The 25,897-nt window shown below is 36.2% G+C and overlaps 1 protein-coding gene across 9 annotated transcripts in view; it reads left to right on the top strand.

Moving 5' to 3' along the window:
• The window catches only part of CSPP1 (centrosome and spindle pole associated protein 1), a 153,260-nt gene that overhangs the window by 120,620 nt on the left and 6,743 nt on the right, over positions 1 to 25,897 (top strand). For 8 of the 9 annotated variants that reach the window (XR_015246755.1, XM_086695380.1, XM_025922476.2 and 5 more), the window contains 10 exons: positions 1,086 to 1,198; positions 4,877 to 5,026; positions 5,424 to 5,570; positions 8,480 to 8,584; positions 10,513 to 10,579; positions 11,166 to 11,283; positions 16,065 to 16,204; positions 19,466 to 19,606; positions 21,917 to 21,963; positions 23,560 to 23,623. Coding sequence is in view for 7 of the 9 variants with exons in the window: in XM_086695380.1 (XP_086551506.1) it covers positions 1,086 to 1,198; positions 4,877 to 5,026; positions 5,424 to 5,570; positions 8,480 to 8,584; positions 10,513 to 10,579; positions 11,166 to 11,283; positions 16,065 to 16,204; positions 19,466 to 19,606; positions 21,917 to 21,963; positions 23,560 to 23,623 (1,092 nt within the window). In the remaining 2 variants the exon portion in view is untranslated. The remainder of the gene's footprint in view (positions 1 to 1,085; positions 1,199 to 4,876; positions 5,027 to 5,423; positions 5,571 to 8,479; positions 8,585 to 10,512; positions 10,580 to 11,165; positions 11,284 to 16,064; positions 16,205 to 19,465; positions 19,607 to 21,916; positions 21,964 to 23,559; positions 23,624 to 25,897) is intronic. The other variant, XR_015246756.1, reaches the window with a different exon arrangement.

Raw genomic sequence — 25,897 nt, 5'->3', positions numbered from 1 at the left:
TTACCATACATAACATTTTAATATTTAAGTATTGATTTGACTTTCTGCTGATCTATTCAATGAAGCATTAATAAAATTAAATACAGAGGCAAAATAGACCTAAATGGCAGCTAAAATGCAAAGCATGAGTGAGAGAAATACATGATTTATATTGATGGTATAAAGAATGAATCAGTAACTAAAAAAATAATATAAAAAGTTATGTGAGGCCTAAATTTATTTTTTCCTGCATTTAAAGAGAGTCTCCTGGGGTATAATTATTTTTCAAGTTGCCTTTATCCTTCCCCAGGATGTATAATACTATTTATAGGAACATATAGCATATTTTTATTGTTCATGTTTATATCCCCCCCCTTTTTTTTTGAGAGAGGGAGAGAGCACATGAGTGGGGGAAAGGGACAGAGGGAGACAGAGAGATAGGATCTTAAGCGGGCTCCATGCTCAGTGCAGAGCCCAGTACAAGACTTGATCCCACGACCCTGGGATCATGACCTGAGCCGAAATCAAGAGTTGGATGCTCAACTGATTGAGCCACCCGGGTGCCCCTATATCCCATTAATTTGATAGAAATTTTAAATAAAAATTATTGCAACGATTAAAAGAATCTTCCTATTTTATAAAAAATGTTTACAGAGCTGGCTTTCTAATCTTTTGTGAACCATAGATGGAAAGACTTTGGAATTACTAATTTTTAAACATAATATTAGAAAAATTTTAATATATATACAATACATTTTAATATATAATTAAGCATATCCTTAAGAAGAGGATATTCACATACATAAGAACTTAAAGATGTACTTTTTTTCTCTCCATATTATCTTTGTTTCTTTGGTGTCTTTCAAGTATCGATATATTATGGTTTTTTTTAACTATTTTTGTTTCACCATTTTTCTTTCTCTCATGACCTTTCATCTGTCTTCAGATTTAATCTCAGCCTTTCTCTTCTGATTTTTTAACCTCTGGACTTCCATAGTTAGCACATTTATTCAAAGTATGGATTTATTAGCAAACTTTATTCTTTAACCTTCAGAATATTCTAAGCATTGAGTAATGGTATGTCTTTGCAAAATTTCTCTTTCAAGGTTATACACAAACACAGAACTCTCCTTTTGCTCGGGGAAATATATTTTGTGAGCCTCCAACTGAACTTCAGATTAAACAGCAAGAATTATACAAGAATTTTCTTCGTTTTCAGGTGAAGTACTTATTTGATCATAGTTTCAAAGTTTTGTTAGAATTGTAATAAGCCAAACTTGCAAAGATTTTATCCATAGGATAAAGACTAAGTTCTAAAATACTGCACAGTTATTTAAAATATCTCAGTTATATCAGGTAGAGGTAGTACTAAAACAATATTATTTCATTTATATCTGAAAAAGGGATATGGAAACATGTTAGGCATGCTAGTTGTCTTAATCTTTTCTTTATTAAATCATTAGTTGTTAAAGAATGCTGAAATTTCTAAAACTGAAAGACTTAAAATATTTATTAGGCATAGAGTGAATCTTTCTAGATGCTTATGTGTTAGTAGACAATCAAGTTTTTTTCCAAGTGATATGATATTCTTGACAGGGTATAGTAAGTTATTAAAAATCATACAGAATCACATTTTGCAATTATTTGCCTCATTTATGTATGTAAGCAAATAGCATTTAACTTGGAATGAGAAAGAATGAAATCTGGCCATTTGTAGCAACATGGATGGAACTGGAGAGTACTATGCTAAGTGAAATGAGTCAGGCAGAGAAAGACAGAAACCATATGTTTTCATATGGATTCTGAGAAACTTAACAGAAGACCGGAGGTGGAGGGGAAGGGGAGGGAAAAATGTTACAGAGAGGGAAGGAGGCAAACCATAAGAGACTCTTAAAAACTGAGAACAAACTGAGGGTTAATGGGGGGGGGATGGGGGAGAGGGGAAAGTGGGTGATGGGCACTGAGGAGGAGTTGTTGTATGGAAACCAATTTGACAATAAATATATATTATATATATATTATATATATATTTATATATTATATATACTTATATATAATATATATTTATATATATTATATTTATATATATTTATAATATATATTATATATATTTTATATATATAATATATATATATAAAAATAGTAGAAATGCCCAAAGGAAGACACTTGAGCATCCAGTGTTTATTGAGCAAACAGACTTATTGAACTCCCATTCTGTGTCTACTCTTGTAGACATAGAGATGAATACTAGCGGTGGAGCCTGAGGTGAATGAGAAGGATTCAGTTTCTTCTCTCCTCACCTGCACACCCCTTCCCACCCACATGTATATCCCAGTGTCAGATTAATCCTGTGGCCTGAATAGTCTTCCTTTGACATGACTTCTTACTTCTTTTGCTATTCAAAATCTGGTAGTAGCTTTTCTTTTCTACAGAAAATGTCCAGATTCCTTAGTATGACCTCTAAGGCTATCCAGTCTAATCCCAACCTCTTAAATTCTTAAGTTCTACTCAAACATGTCATCTCTCTAATCCAAATTATCATGGACTCTTCAATAATGCAGCAGTATAATGTATATGCTCTTACGGGTGTATTATTGAAGGATTTAAAAGATTGGAAGCAGGGATATTCTACTACACTGGCAACAGTGGAAATAGATGGAAAGACCTTTCTAAGGATTGACGAAATGAATAGAGTTATTGAATGTAGGAGAGTGGCATCAGAATTCCCAGTGGTATTGGCCACTCAAGTCAGGTAGCAGCTAATTGAGGGTGAGAGTCACCTTTGAACTTGAAGTACCCTGTGGTATACTGTCCATAATGACAGCAAGTCAGAATTATGTAATTCCTATTATACTTACCAAGTATTAGCATGGTTTAGGGTAGAATTCAGGGGAAAAAATCTTGATCTTATAGCCTTTTATTATTTATAAGGTACTTTTGCATGTAAGTGTCTCATTAATCTTCAGACTTTCTGAGGAGGGTATTATTATTTCTGTTTTATGACATGCAGCTAAAACGTAGGCTAAGAGACTCATCCATGGTGGCAGAGCCTGAAAATTGTGAGGCCACTGCTAGAACCCAGGTCTCCTGGCTTTGAGTATCATATCTGGATGTATTGTGCTTACATTTCTAGAGAGCTCTAAGTCTTTCCTCTAGGAATAGAGGAAGCTTGACTATATTAGTTTTAGAGTAAGTTTAGCCTTCAGTTTTCCCACCCTGTAAACCCTCAGTGCACCTGTGAATGGATTGCTCTCAAATGGTGGCCTACATATTTTTTTAGCAGCCTCTTGAAACTCTTTCCCCCCAAATCTAACTTTAAAATATCTAAATGGTACTTGTTACTGTCAACACTAAAGTATCAGACAAGAAGTATCCCCAAACTTAAATGTTAAAAGAAATGTTATAAAATGTTCAAATCTGTATGCAAAAATGGCAACGTAAGCCCTTAGCTCCATGAATGCATAAAAAGGTACACTGTTAATGCGGCAGAAATCTTCATATGGTTAAAATTTGGTAAATAACACTTGTGAGTGTTTACATGTCAATTTTAATTATAGCTTTAGAAATGATTAACAAATTTGATAAAGTATTTGCAGGACCTTTGACGTACTTTTGTATTATACATTTGGAAAACCACTGACCTAGATGATAGCTTTCTTCTTTCTGTTGAACTACTGTGTAGCATTTTTGTTGGAATGGCATTTTCTGTGGATTTCTTAGGTGTGTGATCCATTTATGATTATGACCCTGACCATTAATGGAGAAGTGACCTTGTGATTTTGATTTTGTGTGTGTGTGTAATAGGGAGAAGGGAGAACTGAGTGTTAAGTGTGAGGTTTTGTTGTATAGATCATAAATGACATTTTATGTAGGTTTATTGTGCTTGAAGAAGTGATTATGTGTACCCTATTAGTACTGAATATTAGGATTGTGCATGTTTAATAGTGTTGTTTGAAAGAAGTGTTGGAAGAAGCCCTAGCATGTAAAGTCATGAGATATGTGAAAAGATTATAGTTCTTATAGCTCAAAAGATTGATAACACTAGATATAACAGCCTTGAAGGTAGAGGAAATGTAGATAAGAACAATGAAAATAATGTGAATAGTCATAACCATGTCATACTTAAAAGTAACTAAAATCTACTGATAACCTTAAAACCAGCATCATGAATACCCAATACCCAGGCTGCCGTTCTTCTCTACCTCATTCATGGAGGATGTAGACTGTATCTCAGGGTTCTCTTCCTTTCAGATCTTACACTCTCCCTTAGAGTATTTCTTCAGAGTACTTAGCACTATAGGCCCCAGGTGACATTCAAGATGGAACTTAATTATGAATCCTTGTGGCTAAAATCCTTGTTTTCCTTACCATTTGCCAGTAGATAGGAAAGAAGAAAGGGCATTCTGGGGAAAGGATTCTTGCATAAGGAATGGTTAAATGCTAAAATATTACACTGTTGTTGCCGGATAGTAATTAAGCCAAGGAACTTTGAGACATAATAGTAACAATCATTATAAAATAATGTAATGATGAGTTGCTTACTGAGTACCTCTAAACAGGAGGAACTTTATATTTTTTATATATACATTGTTTCACTTCAATTCTTTGAGCACTTGTTGGAGAAGTAGACATTAATAACTCTTTTTACCAGATGACAGAACTAAATAAGAATATCTTAAGTTCACCCAGTGTGTATATATTTGGTGGAGCTGAAGTTTTACTCATAATTCTTAATATTACATCATGTGGCCTCCCTAGCAAAATACAGGAAACTGAAAATTTCAGGAATTTAAAAGAGGGTGTTATGAGTGTTGAATTCATAGGATACTAGAAAATATTACATGGTACTCTAACTTTCAGCAGTTTTGCAATGCAATAACTAGATTTACTTCTTTAGATTGAGGAAAAGAAACAAAGAGAAGAAGCAGAGCGAGAGAGACTGAGGATTGCAGAAGAAAAAGAAGAAAAACGGCTTGCAGAACAGAGGGCACGAATTCAGCAAGAGTATGAAGAGGAACAGGAAAAGAAGAGGGAGAAAGAGGAGGAGGTGCATTTTTTTCCTACTCTAGTTTTCTCCTTACCCTGAAAGTAAAATATTTCTTCTGACTTGGAAACATATTACAGAGGAGAACAGTTCTGGAGTATGTTTAGAAAATATCAGATCAATATTCATTTATTGGAAACTATTTTATTATTAAAGTGAAAGACTTAAGAAGAGAGATAAATGACTTTTTAAATCCAAAAATTGGTTTAGGTTGACTAGGATGTTATAAAAGATGCCAAATACTTTATTGTTAAATAGCTTCTTTTTGTTAAAGAACACCGAATATCCTCTAATAGAAATATATCTTCAATTTTATCTCTTTATTTCAGACAAATAAGAGGTATTTGAATAGACTATAGAATGTATGTATGGAGTGTATATTTTTCTCTTTATTTTAAAGCAAAGGCTCAAAAATGAAGAGCTTATTCGGTTAGCTGAAGAAAGACGGAAAGAAGTGGAAAGAAAGAAGAAAGAAGAGGAAGAAAAACATAATCTTCAGCTTCAGCACTACTATGCAAGAGAAAATATAATTGGGGAGGAAACAAAAGTAAGTTTCAGACAAAAATGTAAATTAAACCTGTAGTTTAACCCACTTTCTCCGTGAGAGTCATGGAGTTGTTAGCAAACAGGAAATGGTGGAGGAGATGCTTTTGTTCCTCCCTTCCATCTTGCTACTTCATTTGGGTACAGTGCACTGAACTTCCTGTGCTTTGCTGCTGTTACCCCCCCCCCCCCCCCCCCCAGTGAATGTAAGGGGGTTACTTACCTTAGTCATTCTTAATCTTGTTCATATGGTCAGTGGAGCAGCACCCAACCAGCTATTCATGATAAGAGTAAATACAGAAATGGAGAGGAGATGTTAGGAAGCTTTTGTAGCACTTTGTCAGAGTAATCATATGTCTGTTGAATCTGATTAAGTTGGACTTGAATAGTGTAATGTCTTTTTAAAAATTTTCACGTATATGGGGCGCCTGGGTGGCTCAGGCTCAGGTCATGATCTCACAGTACGTGAGTTCGAGCCCCGTGTCAGACTCTGTGCTGACAGCTCAGAGCCTGGAGTCTGCTTTGGATTCTGTGTCTCCTCCTCTCTCTGCCCCTCCCTTGCTCATGCTGTCTCTCTCTGTTTCTCAATAAGAAATAAATGTTAAAAAAATAAAAATAAAATAAAAATAAAAAATTTCATGTATCTAGTAGTTCATTTTTACTGTTTTACATATTTATCCTTGATGGATTGGAAATTAAAAAAGAGCCCAGTGGCTCACAATGGACTGGTTTGAAGTCCGTATCTGAGATTGGTGGATATCCACAGTTAGGTGCATGGATTAAAGTTATTAGAGGTTTTCTCTCAAGGAAACCAGTTGGCCCCTATGAAGCTCTAGTTTATACCCTTGCTCATATTTCAAAGCTGTATTTAAAATTTTATATGCATAAGTATCACAGGATTTGTTAAAAATACATCTTTAGGTCTCATTTATAGAGTATCTGACATTGTAATAAGTGTGAGGTTAGTCCAGGAATCTGCATTTCACAGGGCTTTGATGGATATCAGCCTGTGGACCACACCTTGAAAAAAAACTCTATGTTCTGTAGGTTTACCCCAATTTAAGAAAATGGTTTTCACAAATTTAGATTTATACAGACATTGTTTTTTCTAAACAGCATTTGCAAGATTACTTTTAACCAGTGGACTCTTCTAGTGTATTTATGATGTGGTTTGGTGCACTATTCAGTATGTGACCTACTATAGACAATATGAACCATTTCTAATTGTCTCAAATACACTGTTTTATTTCTCACCCCAGGTTTTATGGTGATAGAGATAAATGTTTGCAATTAGAATCTACTGAAATATTGTTTAAAAGAGAATTTATAAGCAACACCTATGTTTTTGTTTGTTTTATTTCTTTTCAGTATTCTAGTAATGTTAAATCCTTCATTCATAGGATATAAAGTTGGATATATATTTGTTCCACCTTTTAAAATAGTATTCAAGTGTCATTCATTTATTTTTAAAATTAATAACATTTATTTTTTAGAGCCATGTGAGGCTTGTAGCAAAACCGAGTGGAAAACACAGAGAATATTTTCTTGTAAAATTGATTATTTAAGAATGAAAAATAGTTGTTTTCCACAATTTCCACAATTGCCAATTTCTTACTATGTTTAAGAGAAAATGCTTTCCATAGGAATGTACAGTTTTATGACTGTTATAGTTCAATTTTGAAGTACCTAAGTTTTAAATCAGCTTTGTTCTGTTTAATGCATTTTGCTCTCATTTGTGAAGTTATCCTTGTTAGCTGTAAATTTTTCTTTTATTCATGTATGCCTGATAGATATTTTTGTCTTTTCTCTCAGTTTTTACTTTTGTGTCACCATTTATTTTTTAGTTAGCTTATATATTTAGTTTTTTGAATTTGGTTTTGTGAGTTTTTTTTTTTTTAATTTGCTTTTTTTTATCCTAACCAGAGTTATAGTCTTTGGAATAGTGATCCCTATATCCCTCTCTTTTTATCATACCCAATATATTTGATCATATTAATTGAATTTCTGATTTTTTGTTTGTTTTGCTCCTTGAATAGTTACTTGTTTTCTTATTATGTGTAGTATGCTTTGCTTGCTTCATCCTCTGTGGTCCTTTACAGGGTTTATATTGTCTGTATGTTTCTGCTCGTAGTCATCTAGTGATTTTAAAAGAAAAGATTTTCTCATATATTTCTAATTTTATCAAAGTCACCAGTGAAAGTAATATTTGATTTTGTACCATGCGACATGAACAGCTTAATATCCACACATATACTCTGGTCTGGTCTGGGTGTTTTTTTTTAACCAGATAATTATTATTGCATTTTGTTGGGAGTTTTTATGTCTTTAGTGTTTTGATTTTAACGTGAAGTTGGCAACTGTTAGCTTTATTATGTTGTAAACTAAAACCCTGTTTTATTTTCTTATGGAGACACAGAATGCTATTGTGATCTGGAAAATTCCCTCATCCAAGATGCTCTTGGTGACTAGGGATCTAGATTTTAGAGTTTGATTTATATTATTTTCCAGAAAAGAGTTTTTGTTTTTTGTGTTGTTCTATTTCTTTTTATTACTAAGACAAATTTTTACTTTTGTTCTTTTTGTTTTTGTTTTTGTTGTTTTCCTAATACTTGGTTTTTACTGTTGCTTAAGTTTATTGAATTTTTTTATTCTAATCTGAGAGTTCTTTTAATAACAATATCTAAATCAATTTATGTTTATCATAACTGATGTTTTTGATCTACATAATTGAATTTCTGACTTTTTTTGGTAAAAAGTGTTTTATGAAATAAAAGCAATAGCATTCTGAACTTCTTAAATGGTCTTGCTAACTATTAGGGGTGTTTGTACACACACACACACGCACACACACATGTGCATGTATGTGTATATACATACATATGTTGGTCAACGTGTGTATATTTTCTTCCCCAGCGCTTGAGACAGCCTTCTCCTGTAGTTCCTGCTCTTCAGAACAAAATTGCAAGCAAACTCCAAAGACCTCCTTCAGTTGACAGCATTATAAGTTCCTTTATTCAGGTATATACTTTTTCTTTTGATATGTTAATCTTAGCTAAGTTATTTTAGATGGGGGGGGGAATTGAATGAGATTTTCTTTTTTTAGTCATTATATTTAGCTAGGTTACATTTTTTCAGATCTGAAATACAGATAATGTTTACATTTGTTTGTTGCTTCACCTGTAGTTGATATTTGGTGCCCTAAGTTTTAAATTCTTTTGACAGTTTATAATTTAGCAAATGGTTCTTGTGTAGGTCCCTCAAGAAGGCCTTTTCTTTGATAATATATTATCTGGCTAGCTGTAGTTATGCTAATAAAGTCCCTTATACTGAGCTCCCATCAAAAGAAAGCCCGGAAGATGTTCCAGAAGGGTTGATCCTTTGAGTTGACTCTTGAAAAAGGAGTAGGAATTTGCCATAAAGAGGAGCATGAGGGACTTTTAGTGTGTGTAAAATCATGGAGGGAGGTGTAAGCCATATGGCACACATGGAGAATACAGCAGTTTGGTCTGGCCTGATAATGCCTAACCAAGATGGCAACAGAAGTATCCGTCAGAACATATGTGGGATGTTGTATGGAGTGCTAAGGGGTTTGACTTTATTCCCATGGGTACCAAACAGGCTAATTACTGGAGTAGACAAAGATGTTAGAACATTGTCCTGAATCTCACCCTCTGAGACTCTAATTTAGTAGGTCTGTAGTAGATAACAAATGGGAATGCATGTACTACTTTAAGTAAGGGAATGATATATGTCATAAGTAGGAGAATGGCCATATATGTCTTGCATAATGTTCTCTAAGGCAGTGGTGTAGAGATCAGTGTATTTTAGAGGTTGAGCAAGACCTTAAACTTGGAAACAAGTTAAAATGGTTTTGCAGAAGTCCAGCTGTGAGACTTTGAGGACTTAAAGGCAGCGACATTAACAACTGACAATGGGTGACAAGTTCAAGACATACTTAAGAGACACAAATAGATTTACTAACTGTGTATGTGGGGTAGGTATCAGTGACGACTTTCAAGTTTCTTGTGAGATTTATAGAGTAGTCGGTTGAAAATATGTTGGGCTAAGGAAGGTGCTCTGAACTGGTTTTGTAGTTTTGGAAGCCATTACCATTGTTGCTTCTTAGATTAGTACAGTAGTCTAGGATGAGTTTGGGGAAAGCAAAGAATAGAGGATGGAAAACTAGGGAATTAAATATTTAAGAAGCAGAGAAAGCAAGCAGAAAGTGACCGTGGCAATATCAGTTGCTACTGGGCAAGTAAAATAAGGGCATAAAATACCCATTAACTGTCACTTGGGGATCACTGGTGACTTTGGGGAGAGCTGTGTTAGTGGAGTAATGGGTTATAGAAGCAAAGGCAGTAGCTGTATGGTGAGGAGTGAATGGGCATGAAGAAGTAGATACCCACATTGCATCTCTTCTTCTTGAAAGTGGGATGGCTATGGAGGGAAGTCGAGAAGGGCTAGTAGTTAGTGATGAAGGAGGAGGTAAGAATTTTTTTAAGAAGGAAGATTTATTTTTTATTTTTTTTAATGTTTATTTATTTTTGACAGACTAAGCATGAGCGGGGGAGGGGCAGAGAGAGAGAGCAAGGCACAGAATCCAACATGGGGCTCAAACCCATGAACTGTGAGATTATGACCTGAGCTGAAGTCGGATGCCCAGGCGCCCCAAGAAGGAAGAGATTTTTAAGCATAGGCTGAGGCAAGAGAGTGATGGGAGGAGGTGGGAGTCACTTAACTAGATAAGACAGGTGAAGGGATTGTTTTTGGATGGAGCAAAGACTGCCCCATTGTGATAAGAAAAATACATGTAGGTAAGAGTATAGATAGGATACTGGGAAGTCTGGGTTTTTTTTACATATAGTTACTAAAAAAATTATTCTTTTCAAGCTTCTGAGTAGGGAAGACATACTGAGTGTATCTTTGTTATGATTATTAAACAGGAAAGTTCCGTGTCCAGGGCACAGTCTCCTCCAGTACCTGCCAGGAGAAATCAGCTCCGTGCAGAAGGTAAAGTTAACTATGAAGTCTGTAATCTAGAATATTTCCCTTAAACTTCTGTTTTGAAATAAGTATACACTCATAGAATGTTGCCAAAGAGTATAGTGAGGTCTTGTGTACCCTTACTGCAGCTTCCCTCCGTGGTAATATCTTACATAGTATGATAGCCAGGAAATTAACATTGTTGTTCTGCAGACCTCTATCAGGGCTCACAGTTTGAACATGAAGTAATTATGTGTGTTTGTATTTTTGTGTGGCTCTGTGCATTTGTATTATGTAAAACTTGTGTGACTACTATACAGTCAGGGTGTAGAACTGTGGCATCACCTCAGAGGAACGCTCTTGCGCTGCCCCTTCATAGTTGCACTTTCCCCACCCCAAGAATATTTCTTGACTTTTGAAATTCCTGTATTATTAGAAATGTGTGTGGGGCCTTACTGGTGTTCATGAATGTGATCTGTGTATATATAAAAAACATAAAAATTAACTTTTCACAAAACTGTCTCTCTGAGCATTTTGTGATGTCAGGTTATATTAAATGCTTAATCTTCTGTTCTTATACCTATCTTATTTTTTACTTTTTGTGAATTTTCAGAGGAGAAAAAAAATGTAATAATGGAGTTATCAGAAATGAGGAAACAGCTTCGTAGTGAAGAGCGGCGTCTACAAGGGCGGTTGCTACATATGGACAGTGATGATGAAATTCATATAAGGTAAGTTTTGAATTGTGTTTTTTATTTGTTAATATCTTTTGTGTTCAGGAAAAGGAATCGTACATTAATCAGAACCTATCCAGTAATTCTACAGTTTTGGAACAGGATTAATTAATCTTTATTGTAAAGTCACATTTATTAGAATGAATGGTATGCATGCTTGAGAAAAGTTTTTAACACAGTGTTGGTGAAATTATATGACTGAAATAGCCTTTTCCCCCAAAAGAAATCTAGCTAAACAGTTATATCTTAGTGGAAGCACTCAGTACAACTAATCCAAAGTAATATATGATTTATTGAGCCTGTATTTGTAGTGTGTGGTAGGTTTTCTTTTTCTTTCCTTCTTCTTTTTTTTTTTTTTTTTTTTTGATGGGGGCAAAATAGCTCTTTCTTTAACCAATATGCTTTTAGATTCACTTTCTTGAATTTTATGATTACATTGCCTTCATAAAACATTTATCCACACCTGTTGAACCCATTCATTGTAAAAATACGGGATATTTAATGAATATTTAACCTAATATAAAACATTTAAATTGAATGTTTTAACTGTCTTTCCCTTCTGCCGATAATATATTTATGGCAGTGAGGATGGTGGTGGTTGTGTTGACAGAGATACTGGGATGGGGGAGTTAGAAAGAAGTAGTTCCTTCTTGAAGGAAAACCAGAAATAATAGCCCTAACCTTGAAATGTTTAATAGGATTAGATTTAGTGAAATTTAAGTTTTGGGATTACACCATTCTTCCAGTTCTATCTTAGAATGGATTGTTTGTCTCACCACATAAATCCATGAATGGAAAATAATTGACTCATTTTTTGACCTTATGTACACAAGGCAAATGGGTGCAGAAGTTGCTTTGTAAAAACTGATCTAAGTGGTAGGGAAGTCCACATTAGAAAAGAGGTAGTTGAAACAAGACCAGAAGAAGACATAAACTAGGCAATTAAGAAAACAATCTCGGGGCGCCTGGGTGGTGCAGTCGGTTGAGCGCCCGACTTCAGCCAGGTCACGATCTCGCGGTCCGGGAGTTCGAGCCCCGCGTCGGGCTCTGGGCTGATGGCTCGGAGCCTGGAGCCTGTTTCCGATTCTGTGTCTCCCTCTCTCTCTGCCCCTCCCCCGTTCATGCTCTGTCTCTCTCTGTCCCAAAAATAAATAAACGTAAAAAAAAAAAAAAAAAAAAAAAAAAGAAAACAATCTCTTTACTTTCCCTTTCTTAGTCTTCTATAAAATCAGGCACAGAAATTTAATCCTTTAGGGGAAAATGATATAGGAATTGAAGACTTCAGAGTTGGAATAATCATTTTAAAGCTTATTTTTTGCATTTTACATTAAAAATGTATTTTTTTAAATATTTTCTAGCCAAGTAACTTACTACCAAATATTTCTGATCATTTTTGCCAAAAGGACTCCTGTATTTTTTAAAGCAGTATTCTTCAAACTGCAGATTGTAGTCTATTAGTAGGAAGTAAAGTCAATATAGTGGGTAACTGCCACAGTTTTATTAAAGGGTGTTTATTTTTAAAAAAATTATTTATTTTTGCATAATTTTAAAGAAAAGTTGCAAACATAGTACAGAATTCCCATATGCCCTTCAGTTTTCCTAATTGTTAACATCTTACTAGAGTAGAGTTTTCCCAGTTGTTAACATCATACTAGAGTATGACTGTCACTAAAAAGCTGATATTGGAACATTACTACTATGTCCCAGACTTTTTGGATTTCTCTAGTTTTTCCGGTAATGTTCTCTTTCTATTCCAGGATGTAATCAATATATACAGTACCACATTACATTTAGTTGTCATGTCTCCTAATCCCCTCTGGTCTGAAACAATTTCTCATTCTTGTTTTCATGACTAACAGTCTAGAGGGGTATTGACTTCTGGAATCCTGTAGAATGTCACTTAATCTGGGTTTGTCTGAAGTTTATTCATGATTAGACTGGTGTTAAGGGTTTTTGGAAAGAATAGCACAGGGCATGTGGTCTTCTCATCACATCACATTGCATCGCATCATGGGGGTACATGGCATCTACTTGATATCCCTGGGGATGGGAACCTTTATCATTTGGTTAAAGTAGAATTTGCCAAGTTTCTCTGCTGCAGTTAGTATTCTTAGGACACTAATCAATAAATCTGGCACACTTGCAAGAATGGGTAGGAGGTGGGATTAAGCTCCATCTCCTGGAGAGGGGGTGGGTTATCTATATATATTATTCAGAATTGTAAATGGTAAAATAATAAAATTTAAAATAAAAAATAAAAACTGTAGGAAAGATTTGTCCCTTCTCTTCCCTTTATTCAATCATTTATTTATATCACTTTTGTTTCATGTATATTTATTTTGTACTTTGAGTTATAATCCATTTTCCATTCTTTGTGGGCACTTCTTTACTTTCTGGTATTATAAGACACTCCAGGATCCTCTTGTACTTCCCCTACCTCAGCCCTAAAATCAGCCATTTCTCCAGGGAGCCATGATTCCTCTTGGAGAATGGTATTTAGAAACCAAGCTCTGGATGCTGGTTGTGCTTGCTGCTACTGGGTGTCATTGCTTCTGGGCAGATGGACAGTGGACAGAGCTAGAGAATTTAATATATGTATGTGTGCTAAGTCATATTAGCATATATCTGTCATTGTTCCCGGGTCTGTCAGTTTGTATACTTGTTCAGTTCCTACTGACATTCATGATTCTAATCCAGTATGTAGTAGGATTTTTACGTAGCATCTTTTTTTTAATTTTTAAATTGTTTAATGTTTATTTTTGTGAGAGAGAGCGAGAGCGCGCGAGAGCGCGTGGGCGAATGAGTGGGGGAGGGGCAGAGAGAGAGAGAGAGGGAGATACAGAATGTGAAGCAGGCTCCAGGCTCTGAGCTGTCAGCATAGAGCCTGACATCAGACTTGAACTCACAAACTGAGATCATGACCTGAAGTCAGGCGCTTAACCCACTGAGCCACCCAGGTGCCCTTATAGCATTGTAACCTCTGAGCATGTTCTGGTGAAGTAAACACAGTGAGGAAGTTTTGTGATATAGAATGGCTAGATAATGATGTATTAACCCAAGGTGGTGATTTTCTTTTATAATAGATTAATTACTTCTAAGTAATTGAGAGGTCAGTATAGTTTTTCTGTATTTACTTTTATGATGTTATAACTGTCTTAACTATTGCAGCATTCTGTATTCAGACATGCATATTTAATTCAATATAATAGGTTATTGGCATTTTATTTTCTTTTTTTCATTCATAAGTTGAATGCTGTACTCTCTTTTAGCAAACCAATATAAGAAAGAGAAACCAGGCAGCTCTTCAGTTTTCTCATTTGTAAATGGTAATGATAATTTCTACCCCAAGATACTTTAGTGAAGAATAAATAAATGTATGTATTTGAAACTGCCTTGTAAATTCTACGTGCTAACTTAAGTTAGAGAATATATGTTAGAATTGCCATCATTGAGCAAGATTTTGTTAATACATTTACTTTGGTATAATTTTTAACATGTATTGTAGTCAGAGACATCCCAGAGTTGATTCTTTATTCTGATTTTATAAACTGTCACAAAAAGAATCTCTTGTTAATTCACATTATTGAGCTCTTACTATATGTTAGGCACAAAACAAACATTAGCTAGCTCACATGCAAAGAAGATTTAACAACCTAATTCCTAACTTAGCATTTTATTTAACTCTTAGCATTAATGGAAACTAGATACGAGTCAAATTTAATGGCCTCCTGTAAGCCTTTTTACCATTTGTTTTGCATTTTAATGAATCCTGTCACCCTGGGTGGCTCACTATTTAGAGGTCTGTCTCAGCCTTGACAAGATAGTTTTGTGGCCCCAGTGACTCCTCATCCTCACCCTGAAGTGGTATTGCCTGTTGGGATCCAAGCTGTTCCCATCTAGGTGCTTAGAGAAGATTTAGTGAACAAAGAAATGAAGGCAGGAATGGGACCAAGTCTCCGACAGTTGTAGATTAAAGTTCCATTTTCAAAAAGAATACTAAATAATATAGGCCTATCTGGTGCTATGGGAAGCAGCAGGGGATACCTGGTTTTTCTTTTCAGGGCTAAAGACACTGTCCCCCATCCCTGTCCTCTTCTTAGTCACTTCCCCAAAGCCCTAGCAGGAAACTTGCTTACTAAGCCACCTGCTTATTATGTTAACTTCCTAGGTACCACGGGATTAGAGCATTAATTAACTAATTAGGTATTGAATTCCCTGAAAGCCCACTATAAAATTAGTGTTGGAGACTGTGGGTAGTACCCGTTATATTGGGCAGCATATTAACACCACATTTCTCTGTATAATTTTTATTTTAGGCTGAGGGGAAGATAACATTTTTTAATTACCTAATATGTATCAGATACAATGCTGGGTACATTACAGTGTGTAATTTCACTTAATTAAAAGGAATAGACATCATCTACATCTTACAGATGATAAAATCAGGATCAGACTGCCAGTAAATAGCAGAGCTGGTCTTTGAATCTTGGTCTTGCTGACCTTAACGGCTGTGATCTCTCTACTGTGTGGAACATTGTAAGGTAAAGCTAAGTCATTTTACTCTTCTAATAAGGTACTTTGCATCGGAATATCTTGAAAGATTATAGTAACCTTTACTGTATTTTTTAATACAAGAGCTTGAAAAAGCAAATATTAGAGTAAATTTTTATAATATATTGTGATGTCAGATGCCACATTTCTTGTACAGGGAGTTAAATGTGAACTCTAATTTTCTTTTCCTTAAAACACATTTATCAAAATTTGTCATTTATCTGTAGGAAAAGAGAAAAGAATCCCATGGATATATTTGACATGGCTAGACATCGGTTGCAAGCTCCTGTCAGAAGACAGTCACCTAAGGGCTTAGATGCTACTACTTTTCAGAATATTCATGACTTCAATGAGTTGAAAGACAGAGGTGAGTAGAATGCTGCTGTTTTAAAGATACAGCCTGTGTTCTACCCATATTCAAGTATTTATTTGTATCCTTTTTCTAAAGTAGTTTCATTTATAATACATATTTTAAACGATGATGAGTAAACTTCCGTATACTCTAGTTCTTCAGTATCCGAACGAAGCTTTAGTGTATCTCTAACAGCATAGAGCTGTTAAAGCCTGTCAGGAGTGGATTCGATCAGGTAGAATGAGAAGAGTGTCATTAATGAAAGGTGGACAGAGCAAGATGAGCTGAGGAAAGAAACTGGGAAGGAACAGCCAGAGTGACTGGAGGAAAAGCAGGAGAATGTGGTATCCTGAAAGCTAAGTGAAGAGTGTGTCAAGGAGAAGGGATCATGTAAGATGAATATTGCAAAGTGTCAGTTGGATGAGATGTCACTGGTGACCTCAATTAGATCTTTTTTGGTGAAATTAGGCATCAGAAACCAATTAACTTTGCAATTAGGATTGACTAGGAGGCAAAGTGTTGAAGGCAACCCTTGGAGGAAGTTTGGCTAGGAAGGGGAGGAGCAAAGGGTCCAGGTCTGGGGAACTTGTTAGGATGCTAATGTGAAGGGCTGTTACTGGGGAAGAGGTGTGAGATACAGAAGAGAGAGAGAATGATGAGAGCAGGGTCCCTGAGGAGGCAGAAGGAAATAGAGGATTTTTGAAGGAAGAAAGTAGAGAATATTTGATAAAGCACTTAGAAGGAGGAGAGAAAGCTTGGTAGGGAAATAGATTGCCAAGATACACAGTAGCCTGGGAGATGGAAAATGTGTAGAGAAGCCAAAATGTGTGTTATATGTGACTTTCCTTTTGGACCATTTAATAGAGCAGGTATTGGAGTCAAGGGGGCAGAGATGGATGTGTGATCATATGATCTATACCAGAATTTAACTTTTCTTCTTTTTACTTTTTTGTAAATGTTTGTTTATTTGTGAGAGAGAGAGAGCCAAGCGAGCATGAGTGGGGGAGGGGCAGAGAGAGAGGGTCTTCATTTTAAGAGTAAGAGCTATTATTGAGAGTTTTGAAAATACAGATAAAGAAAGAGGGAAAAATCACCTTACTCAAACCACCTAAATATAAACACCATTCTTATTTCAAGTCTTCTTTCTGAGCCTAATTAAAGCAAAAAGGGTAAAAATAAGATCTAAGTGTTAATTTTTCCTTTTGTTTTTCATTTATACTTACAAGTGTCATCATTTACATATACTGTAGCTTTTTAATTCTACTATTTGTTGATAATTTACTGTATGCAGGAATTGTATTAAACCCAGTGGGTCTCGGGGCACCTTGGTGCCTGTCAGTGGAGTATCCAACTTTTGCTCAGGTCATGATCTCACGGTTCATGGGTTAGAGCCCCAGCACAGAACCTGCTTAGGATTCTATGTCTCCCTCTCTTTCTGCCCCTCCTCTGCTTGCATGTAGGGAAGCTCTCTCTCTCTCTCTCTCTCTCTCTCTCTCTCTCTCTCTCTCTCTCAAAAATAAACATTAAAAAAAATTATTGGTGTGCCTGGGTGTTTCAGTCAGTTAAGTGTCTTACTTAGGCTCAGGTCATGATCTCACGGTTGGTGAGTTCAAGCCCTGCATCAAGCTCTGTGCTGACAGCTCAGAGTCTGGAGCCTGCTTCAGATTCTGTGTCCCCCTCTCTTTCTGCCCCTCCACCTGCTTGTGCTCTCTCTCTGTCTCTCAAAAATAAATAAATGTTTGGAAAAAAACAAGCCAGTGCATCTCAAGAATTTGGTCAGGGGATCTGTGAGGTCAAAACTGTTTTTATTCAGGGCACATGGGTGGTTCAGTTAAGTGTCCAACTTCGGCTCAGGTCATGATCTCACGGCTCATGAATTCAAGCCTTGTGTTGAGCTCTGTGCTGACAGCTCGGAGCCTGGAACCTGCTTCAGATTCTGTCTCCCTCTCTCTGCTCCTCCGCCACTTGCGCTCTGTCTCTCTCTCTCTCTCTCTCAAATATAAATAAACATTAAAAAAAACCTTTTTATTATAAATTAAGACATTATTTGTCTTTTTTATTTTTATTCTCACGTGTGTATACAGGTTTTCTGGAGGTTACACAGCATCTGATAACTTCATTGCTCTGATGCTAATACTACAGTGTGTTTGTGTGTTCTTATTTTTAAATTTTTTTTTTTTAGTTTAATTTCTAATAAAGTTTGTGTATGTGAGAGACTTAGATAAAAGCTCTTAGGGGTCCTCAAAGATCATGAGATCATGAGAACAAAAAAGGTTTACACCACAAATTGAGCCACTCATTTTCCCTATGTTATTTCCACATTGAGTCCTTGTTCATCATGTGACTCAGTTGTTGATATCTCTTGTTTTTACAGAGAGGAAACAGAGTCTGAAAGTGGCAAAAGTCAGGGTCTATCCAATCCAAGTTCATGTGTCCAGTCTCTTCTGTTAACTTTGTCCTTAATCATTTTCTAATTCTTAGGTATTCAACATAGTTCCCATTTTTTATGTTAATACTATTACATTATTTTGATAATTTTGGTAACTTCTGATCATAAAGCTTTTTATATATTTAGGATCAATTCTTTAAATTCTATCCCAGAAGTGTAATTAGTAGATCAAAGGGAATAATAGTTTCAGGGCTTTTTAATGTATGTAGTATATTTTTGTTCTCAACATTTAAAAATTAAGGTTTAACATTTTCATTCTGATCAATTGATATTCTTGAATTGTGGCATAGGGGAATTCTTAGACTGTCATTTCCTCCACTAATGACATCTCTCTCCTAAAGTTCCAGCCAGTCTACATTTGTCTTGCTTTTTGCATGATACTTGCAAGGGTTAAAATTTTAATTGGCCAGTAACATTATATTTTCATTTTTTCAGTATATTTTAGGGATTGGCTGTGATTACAGTGTTTCATGGCTGCCTGAGTTATAGCCATGTGACTGACTGCTTGGACATAGTTGCCTCGCTATGTGTTTGGGGTGTGGGGTATCTTCGGGAGTGGGATGGTAGGAGAGTGCCTAATAAGTTAGTGCTTGTTCTGGTGAGGGTTTCCTTATAATGTTGGTAAGTTTGTGAAAGGGCATCTATTTAAAGAATATTAATTTCATGTTCTTTAGTTTTATGATAATTTTAGTATCTTTTGACTTCAGTGAAATTTTATTATTTATATTCTTTGATTTTGAAATTAGGTTATTCATATGTTTATAGTGAAGTTTAATAAAATTTCCTTTGGAAACAAGATTGAGCTTAGCTGTATATTTTTGTACTAGATTCAGAAACACGAATTGATCTGAAATTTATGTACCCGGATCCTCCAAGAGATCACCACACCTTAGAGATTCAGCAGCAAGCCCTGCTAAGAGAACAGCAGAAGAAACTGAATAGAATAAAGATGCAGGAAGGTGCTGAAGGTAAGAAATAATCATTACTATCTCAAATAGTATCAGTGAGTTGTTTTTTGTTGTTGTTATTGGCTTTTTTCTCTCTCTGGTATTGATTTCAGTTCCAGGCAATTTCCCTCCACTGGCGGCTCTATGCTCACATGGCTCTTGTGGCATATAGTCCCAGAAAAATACAGGTCCCAGGGAGGGCTCTGATTGGTGTGGCTGAGGTATGTTATCCATGTATGAGAAGGGCCCAGCCATTCACTGTAATGAGGAAGATTGAGCACCTTGGATAGGTCAGGTGACATCTGCAGCAAGAAGTAGGAACCAAGGGAAGGAATGCTGGGGCATTTCTTTATCATGCGTGTCTGCCAGGTTTTGATACGACATAAAGTTTGTACAGCACCAGACTGGGCTGTGAACATGTTTTTGTATAATCTGCCAGTCAGCAGATACTAAGTGACTACCGTAAGCACAGATACACATATCCAGGGGATGTGGTGATGAAGGAAATAATGCTACTGCTCTCTAGGAGCTTATACTTTGGGGGAGACATTAGCTGCTAAATAAGCATTAAATGTGATGAATGCTGCAAAGGAGAAATCTAGGATCCCTTGGGAGTGTGGAACTAGGGGTGGGGGAGCATCTGGTAGCAGAGTGGAGCAGCTGCCTCAGTATCTGTGCTCCCTGTTGATCCAGTGACCCTCACACATATTTCACCAGCTTTGCCAGCCTTCAGGCCACTGAGAGTGGCCATAGAAAATGAGTTGTACAAACGCAGTAGTCTGGTAACAAGAATGAGAAGACATGGTCCTACCAGTTATTTTTAGGAAAATTTAAGACCCTAACTTGGCAGGTTGATCTGGCCTGCAGGATCTGAGGAACCTTTTTTTGACCATGAGACAGTATCACAGGAGTAAGGGGTATACCACTTTAGGCCTAGGTCAAGACTTTGATAAAGATTGATATAGGGAAAGTCTTTCCTCTATCTTGTACAGAATTTTTCACAATGGTCTCATAGATCACCCTCTGACGGCAGAGTAACTCAAATTCTATGATAAATACTAGGCATGCCATCAGAGAAGAGAAAAGCAAATACATTGTTCAACCTTTACAAGCATTTTGGTGGAATTTTCGCTTAGGAATTCCAGCTGATGATCTGATCTGGTGTGATCTTGGCAAATTAGGCTGATTAACCCAAAAATAGTCCCCAGGTAGATTCAGATGTGTTTTTGCGCTGTGGGTATCCATTTTCCATAGCAACCATCTGCCACCTTCCAACAAACAGTATGATGACTTAATTCATAAAAATATGGTTTAACTATAAAACAGTCACAAACATGGTATAAAATATTCTAAGAGCCTGGGTGGCTCAGTTGGTTAAGTATCTGATTCTTGGATTTTCGGCTCAGGTCATGATCTCATGGTTTGTGAGGGCAAGCCCTGCGCCGGGCTCCGTACTGATAGCATGGGGCCTGCTTGGTAATCTCTCTTTCTCCCTCTCTCTTTCTCTGCCCCTACCCTGCTCTCTCCCTCTCTTTCTCAAAATAAATATTAAAAAAAAAATTCTAAGAAGGAATACAGGCTGTGTCATTCATTGGTAGAGTATTTATTCCCAATGGCAGGTTCTAAAGGACAAAATGCACTATTCAGAGGAACACATAGGAACACTGGTCAGATCAAAGAGGGACCTTTGGTATACATGATCCAGAATATTCGCCCCTGGAACCAGATACCTAGAGCTGAACTAGCCTCCTTCAGTTCATGTGAGGGGCCTGTGTCTAACTCCACTCAGCAAATTTCTACACAGATTGTGGAAGTATGAAAGAAGATGGTGAAGAATTCTGCATTATTTTCTCTTTCTGTAGGCATCAGTTTCAAGTTCACAGTGATTTTACTGTTTCTATTCATTAATGTGAATGGAAGAATTTTATTCAATTAAAATGTATGCTTAGTTATATTTATTAATAAGTAATATCTTAACATTGTAAAATGTGATAGTTGAAAAAGAATTTCTAATAGAGCACTAGCTAGTTACAAAAGATACTCTAAAAAATTTTTTTTAATTTTATTTTAGAAAATCTTATTTTAGTGTTCATATATTTTTGAGAGAGAGAGAGCATGCTAGCTGGGGAAGGGCAGAGAGAGACAGAATCTGAAGCAGGCTCCAGGCTCCGAGCTGTCAGCACAGAGTCTGACGCAGGGCCCGAACTCATGCCAAGATGTGAGATAATGACCTGAGCTCAAGTCAGATGCTCAACTAACTGAGCCACCCAGGTACCCCTAAAAGTTTTTATTTTAAAATGTTTTCTAACTTTTTTTCTCCATTAACTGTAGTTGACTTGGATGCTATCCCAAGTGCTAAAGTACGGGACCACAGAATGGTAAGAAACCACTTATTTTTTTACCACAATTTTTCAGGTTAGTTTTTGGGGGATAAAAAATTTTTAGAAATATGGTGAGTAATCCAGTTTTGAATATTGACTTAAGAAAGAATTTAAATATTGTCTCATCCATGTAGTGGGTAGTAGAGATATATTAGTATAATACATAGAAAATATATTGTTATACAAAGTATATTGTGGCATTGGATCTAGGCTCTTCAAGTTGGTCTGTTTTTAATTGTGTGACTTCAGGCAAGATATTTAATCTTTCTGTGCCTTAGCTTCCTGATCTGTAAAATAGGATAGTATTACCTCTGAGGGTGGCTATAAGTAAATTATTATTTGCAAGGCACTTAGAGATAGGCTTGTCACGTAATTTCTATATAAATGTTGATTAAATAAATGAAAAATAGTTTGGGTTGTTGTGGGGATTAAGTGAGATAATGTATTAAAAAAGCCTTTAGCATAGAGCCTGGCCCATAATAAGCGCAGCGTGTTTGCTGTCAGTATGAGCAGCAGTGGAAGTAGGAGTTTATTATATAAATATTGGTGAGGCCTATTAAGAAAGAAGCAAGGTAAGGGTGTTACTCTTATCGTGAGGAGGTGAAATCTGTGCAGAGACTGAATAAAGGGAAGGAATGAGGGGCCCCTGGGCAGCTCAGTTTGTTAAGCATCTGACTCTGGATTGTGGCTCAGGTTCCTGAGATCAAGCCCTGCATTGGGCTCTGTGCTGACAGTGTGGAGCCTGCTTGGGATCCTCTTTCTCCCTCTCTCTCTCTCTGCCCCTCATGCATGTGTGTACATGTATTCTCTCTCTCAAGTAAACACTTAAGAGAAGGGATGAGCTGCTTTCATGCAACAAATATGTATTGAATACTTACTGTGGAGCAGATAGACGGTGCTAGGTGCTGGGGGCATAGGAATGAAGAAAAATCCCTGCTCTCTGAGGGCTAGCTTTCTGTTAAGAGGGAGAGACAATAAATAAATATATAGTATGTTAGATTGTGTGGCTCTGGAGAAAATAATAGCCTGGAAAGGTGCTGGGTGTCCTGGGGTAAGAGAGTTTACAATGTTGGGGGGCACCTGGGTGGCTCAGTTAGGTGAGCCAGTGGCTAGGTGGCTCAGTTAGTGGCACTGTGATCCACTCCACAGCAGAAAGTCTTACTCATCTTTGTTCCTGGCATGGAGGAAATAGTGCACTACACAGATTTATTGAAAGAATGAGAGTCTTGGCGGTGTTTAAAGACCTTTTAATTGTGAACCTCAGTAGACGCCCCCTTTCCTGGGGTAGACCTCTGGGTGGCTCAGTCGGTTAAGCATCCAGCTGTCAATTTTGGCTTGATTCTTGATCTGGATTCTCTTTCCCCCTCTCCCCAACTCATGTGCATGCTCAATCTCTCAAAAATAAATAAACTTAAAAAAATTATAAAAAAGGGCCTTTCTTGTATTTGGGGGGCATTGGAATGTGGTGTAGGAAGGAAGCAGCCATCCTTTTTGCTAATTTTGGGAACAGTGTGGAGACATGTGCCTCTTGGTACAAGTTTGTTATTTTTCCATACAATACTAATAAAAGTTGTTAATGTATGATTCTTTTAGCTTAGAGAGCACGCTGATGATTTTTTGAAAACTTCATTACTGGAATCTGATAGTGCTTTTATTGGTGAGTATATTTATTTTACGGATCTAGTTATTTAAATCTTAAACATTATATTTAAGTACTTTTTTCCATATTTACAAAATCACTACTCTTTGTTTTCCAAGGTGGTAAAAAGTGAATATTCTGTTTTACTAACTTAATAATTATCAAATTAATCTTAAAAACTCTAATCTTCAAAACTTTATAACTAAAATGAACTTTAGAAGTCATAGAAATGGTTCTCACAAATCCCTGTACATGAATTTTCATAACAGCTTTACTTCTAATAGCCAAAGCTGGACTCAGCTCAGATTTCCTTCAACAGGTGCATAGTTAAACTGCAGTACCTCCATACTATGGACTGCTACTAAGAGATCAGTATCAAGTGTATTTTATCAGTATCAATATCCTGGGTGTGAGACTATTGCTCTTGTTTTGTAAAACAGTACCACTGGGAGGAACTGGGCAAAGTGTATAAAGGACCTCTACCATTTCTTAAAACTGTATGTGAATCTTTTAATTTTAAAAAGTCCTAAGAATATATACTTAGTATTTTTTTAAGTTTGTTTTGTTTTATGAAAACAACTATAAAACTCTTAATGAAATAAAATAGAAATATCTGTTTCATGGATTGGGAAACTCAGTATGGTTTAAGACCGTGGTTCTTCCCAACTTGATCTACAAATTCAGTGCAATCCCAATCAAAATTTATGGATATCAACAAACTGATTCTAAAGTTTATATGGAGGGGCAAAAGACCCAGAATAGCCAGCACCATATGGAAAGAGGACAAAGATGAGGACTGACACTACCTGACCTCAAGACTTACTATAAAGTTACAGTAATCAAGATGGGATGGTATTGGTAAAAGAATATACAGATAGATCATTTGAACGGAATAGAGTCTAGAAATAGACCCAAACAAGTATAGTCAACTGAAAAGAGCAAAGGTAGTTGCAATGGATAAAAGATGGTCTTTTCAATAAATGCTGCAGAACAACTGGACATCTACATGCAAAAAAATGAATCTAGACACAGACCTTACACCCTTCACAAAAATCAACTCAAAATGGACCATAGACCCAAATGTAAAATGTAAAGTTATAAAACTCCTAGAAGATAGTAGAGGAGAAAACCTAGAAGAACTTGGGTATAGTGATGACTTTTAGATACAACACCAGGCATAAGCCATGAGAGAGAGAAATTGGATAAACTAGACTTCATTAAATACTAATGCTCTGTGAAAGACCATCGCAAGAGAATGAGAAGACAAGCCCAGACTAGGAGAAAATACTTGGCAAAAGACTTATCTGATAAAGGACTGTTAGCCAAAATGTACAAAGAATTCTGAAAACTCAACAAGAAGAAAGAATTAAAAGATGGGTGAAAGATACAAACAGACATTTCACTAAAGACTTACAGATGCCAAATAGGCCCTTGAAAATATGTCTTTAGGGAAATGTAAATTAACGAGATACAACTATTACAATGGTCAAACTCCACAGGAACTCTCACTCACAGCTGATGGGAATGTAAAATGGTACAGCCACTTTGGGTGTTTCTTAGGAAACCAAACATACTCCTTACCTTTCAATGCAGCACTTATATTCCTTAGTATTTACCCAAAGGAGTTGAAACTTGTGTCCATACAAAAATCCTCACCAAGATACTTACAGCAGTTTTATCAGTAATTGCCAATACCAGGAAGCAAACAAGATGGCTTTCAGAAGGTAAATGGATAAATATACTCTGGTACGTCCAGACAATGCAATATTAGTGCTAAAAAGGAATGTGTTATGAAACCATGGAAAGACAGAGGATCCTTGAATGCTTACCAGTGAAAAAAGCCAATCTGAATAGGCTACATACTGTATGATTCCAACTATATGACCATCTGGAAAATACAAAACTATGGAGGCAGTAAAGAAATCAGCAGTTGCCAAGGGTGACAGTAGAGGGAGGAATGAATAGGTGGTACACTGAAGAGTTTTAGGGCAATGAAGCTGTTCTGTAGGATAGTGTCATTGTGGGTACAGGTCAAAACCTATGTAATGTACAACACCAAGAGTGAAGCCTAATGTAAATTCTGGATATTGGGTGATAATGTATCAGTGCAGGCTCATTGATTTCAACAAATATACCATTCTGGTGGAGGTTGTTGATAGGTAAGCTATGTGTGTGTGGACAGGGGTATATAGGAATTCTCTATTTTCTACTCCATTTTACTGAACTTAAAGTTCTTGTAAAAAAAATAGTATATATATTTTAAATACAGCAAATGAATTAGTGGTGGGGTAT

Source organism: Puma concolor, chromosome F2, assembly GCF_028749965.1.
Source record: "Puma concolor isolate L17-30 chromosome F2, mPumCon1.1.hap2, whole genome shotgun sequence".
NCBI lineage: Eukaryota > Metazoa > Chordata > Mammalia > Carnivora > Felidae > Puma > Puma concolor.
Note: the sequence above shows the minus strand (reverse complement) of the source record. Positions and strands in the feature narration are given on the sequence as shown.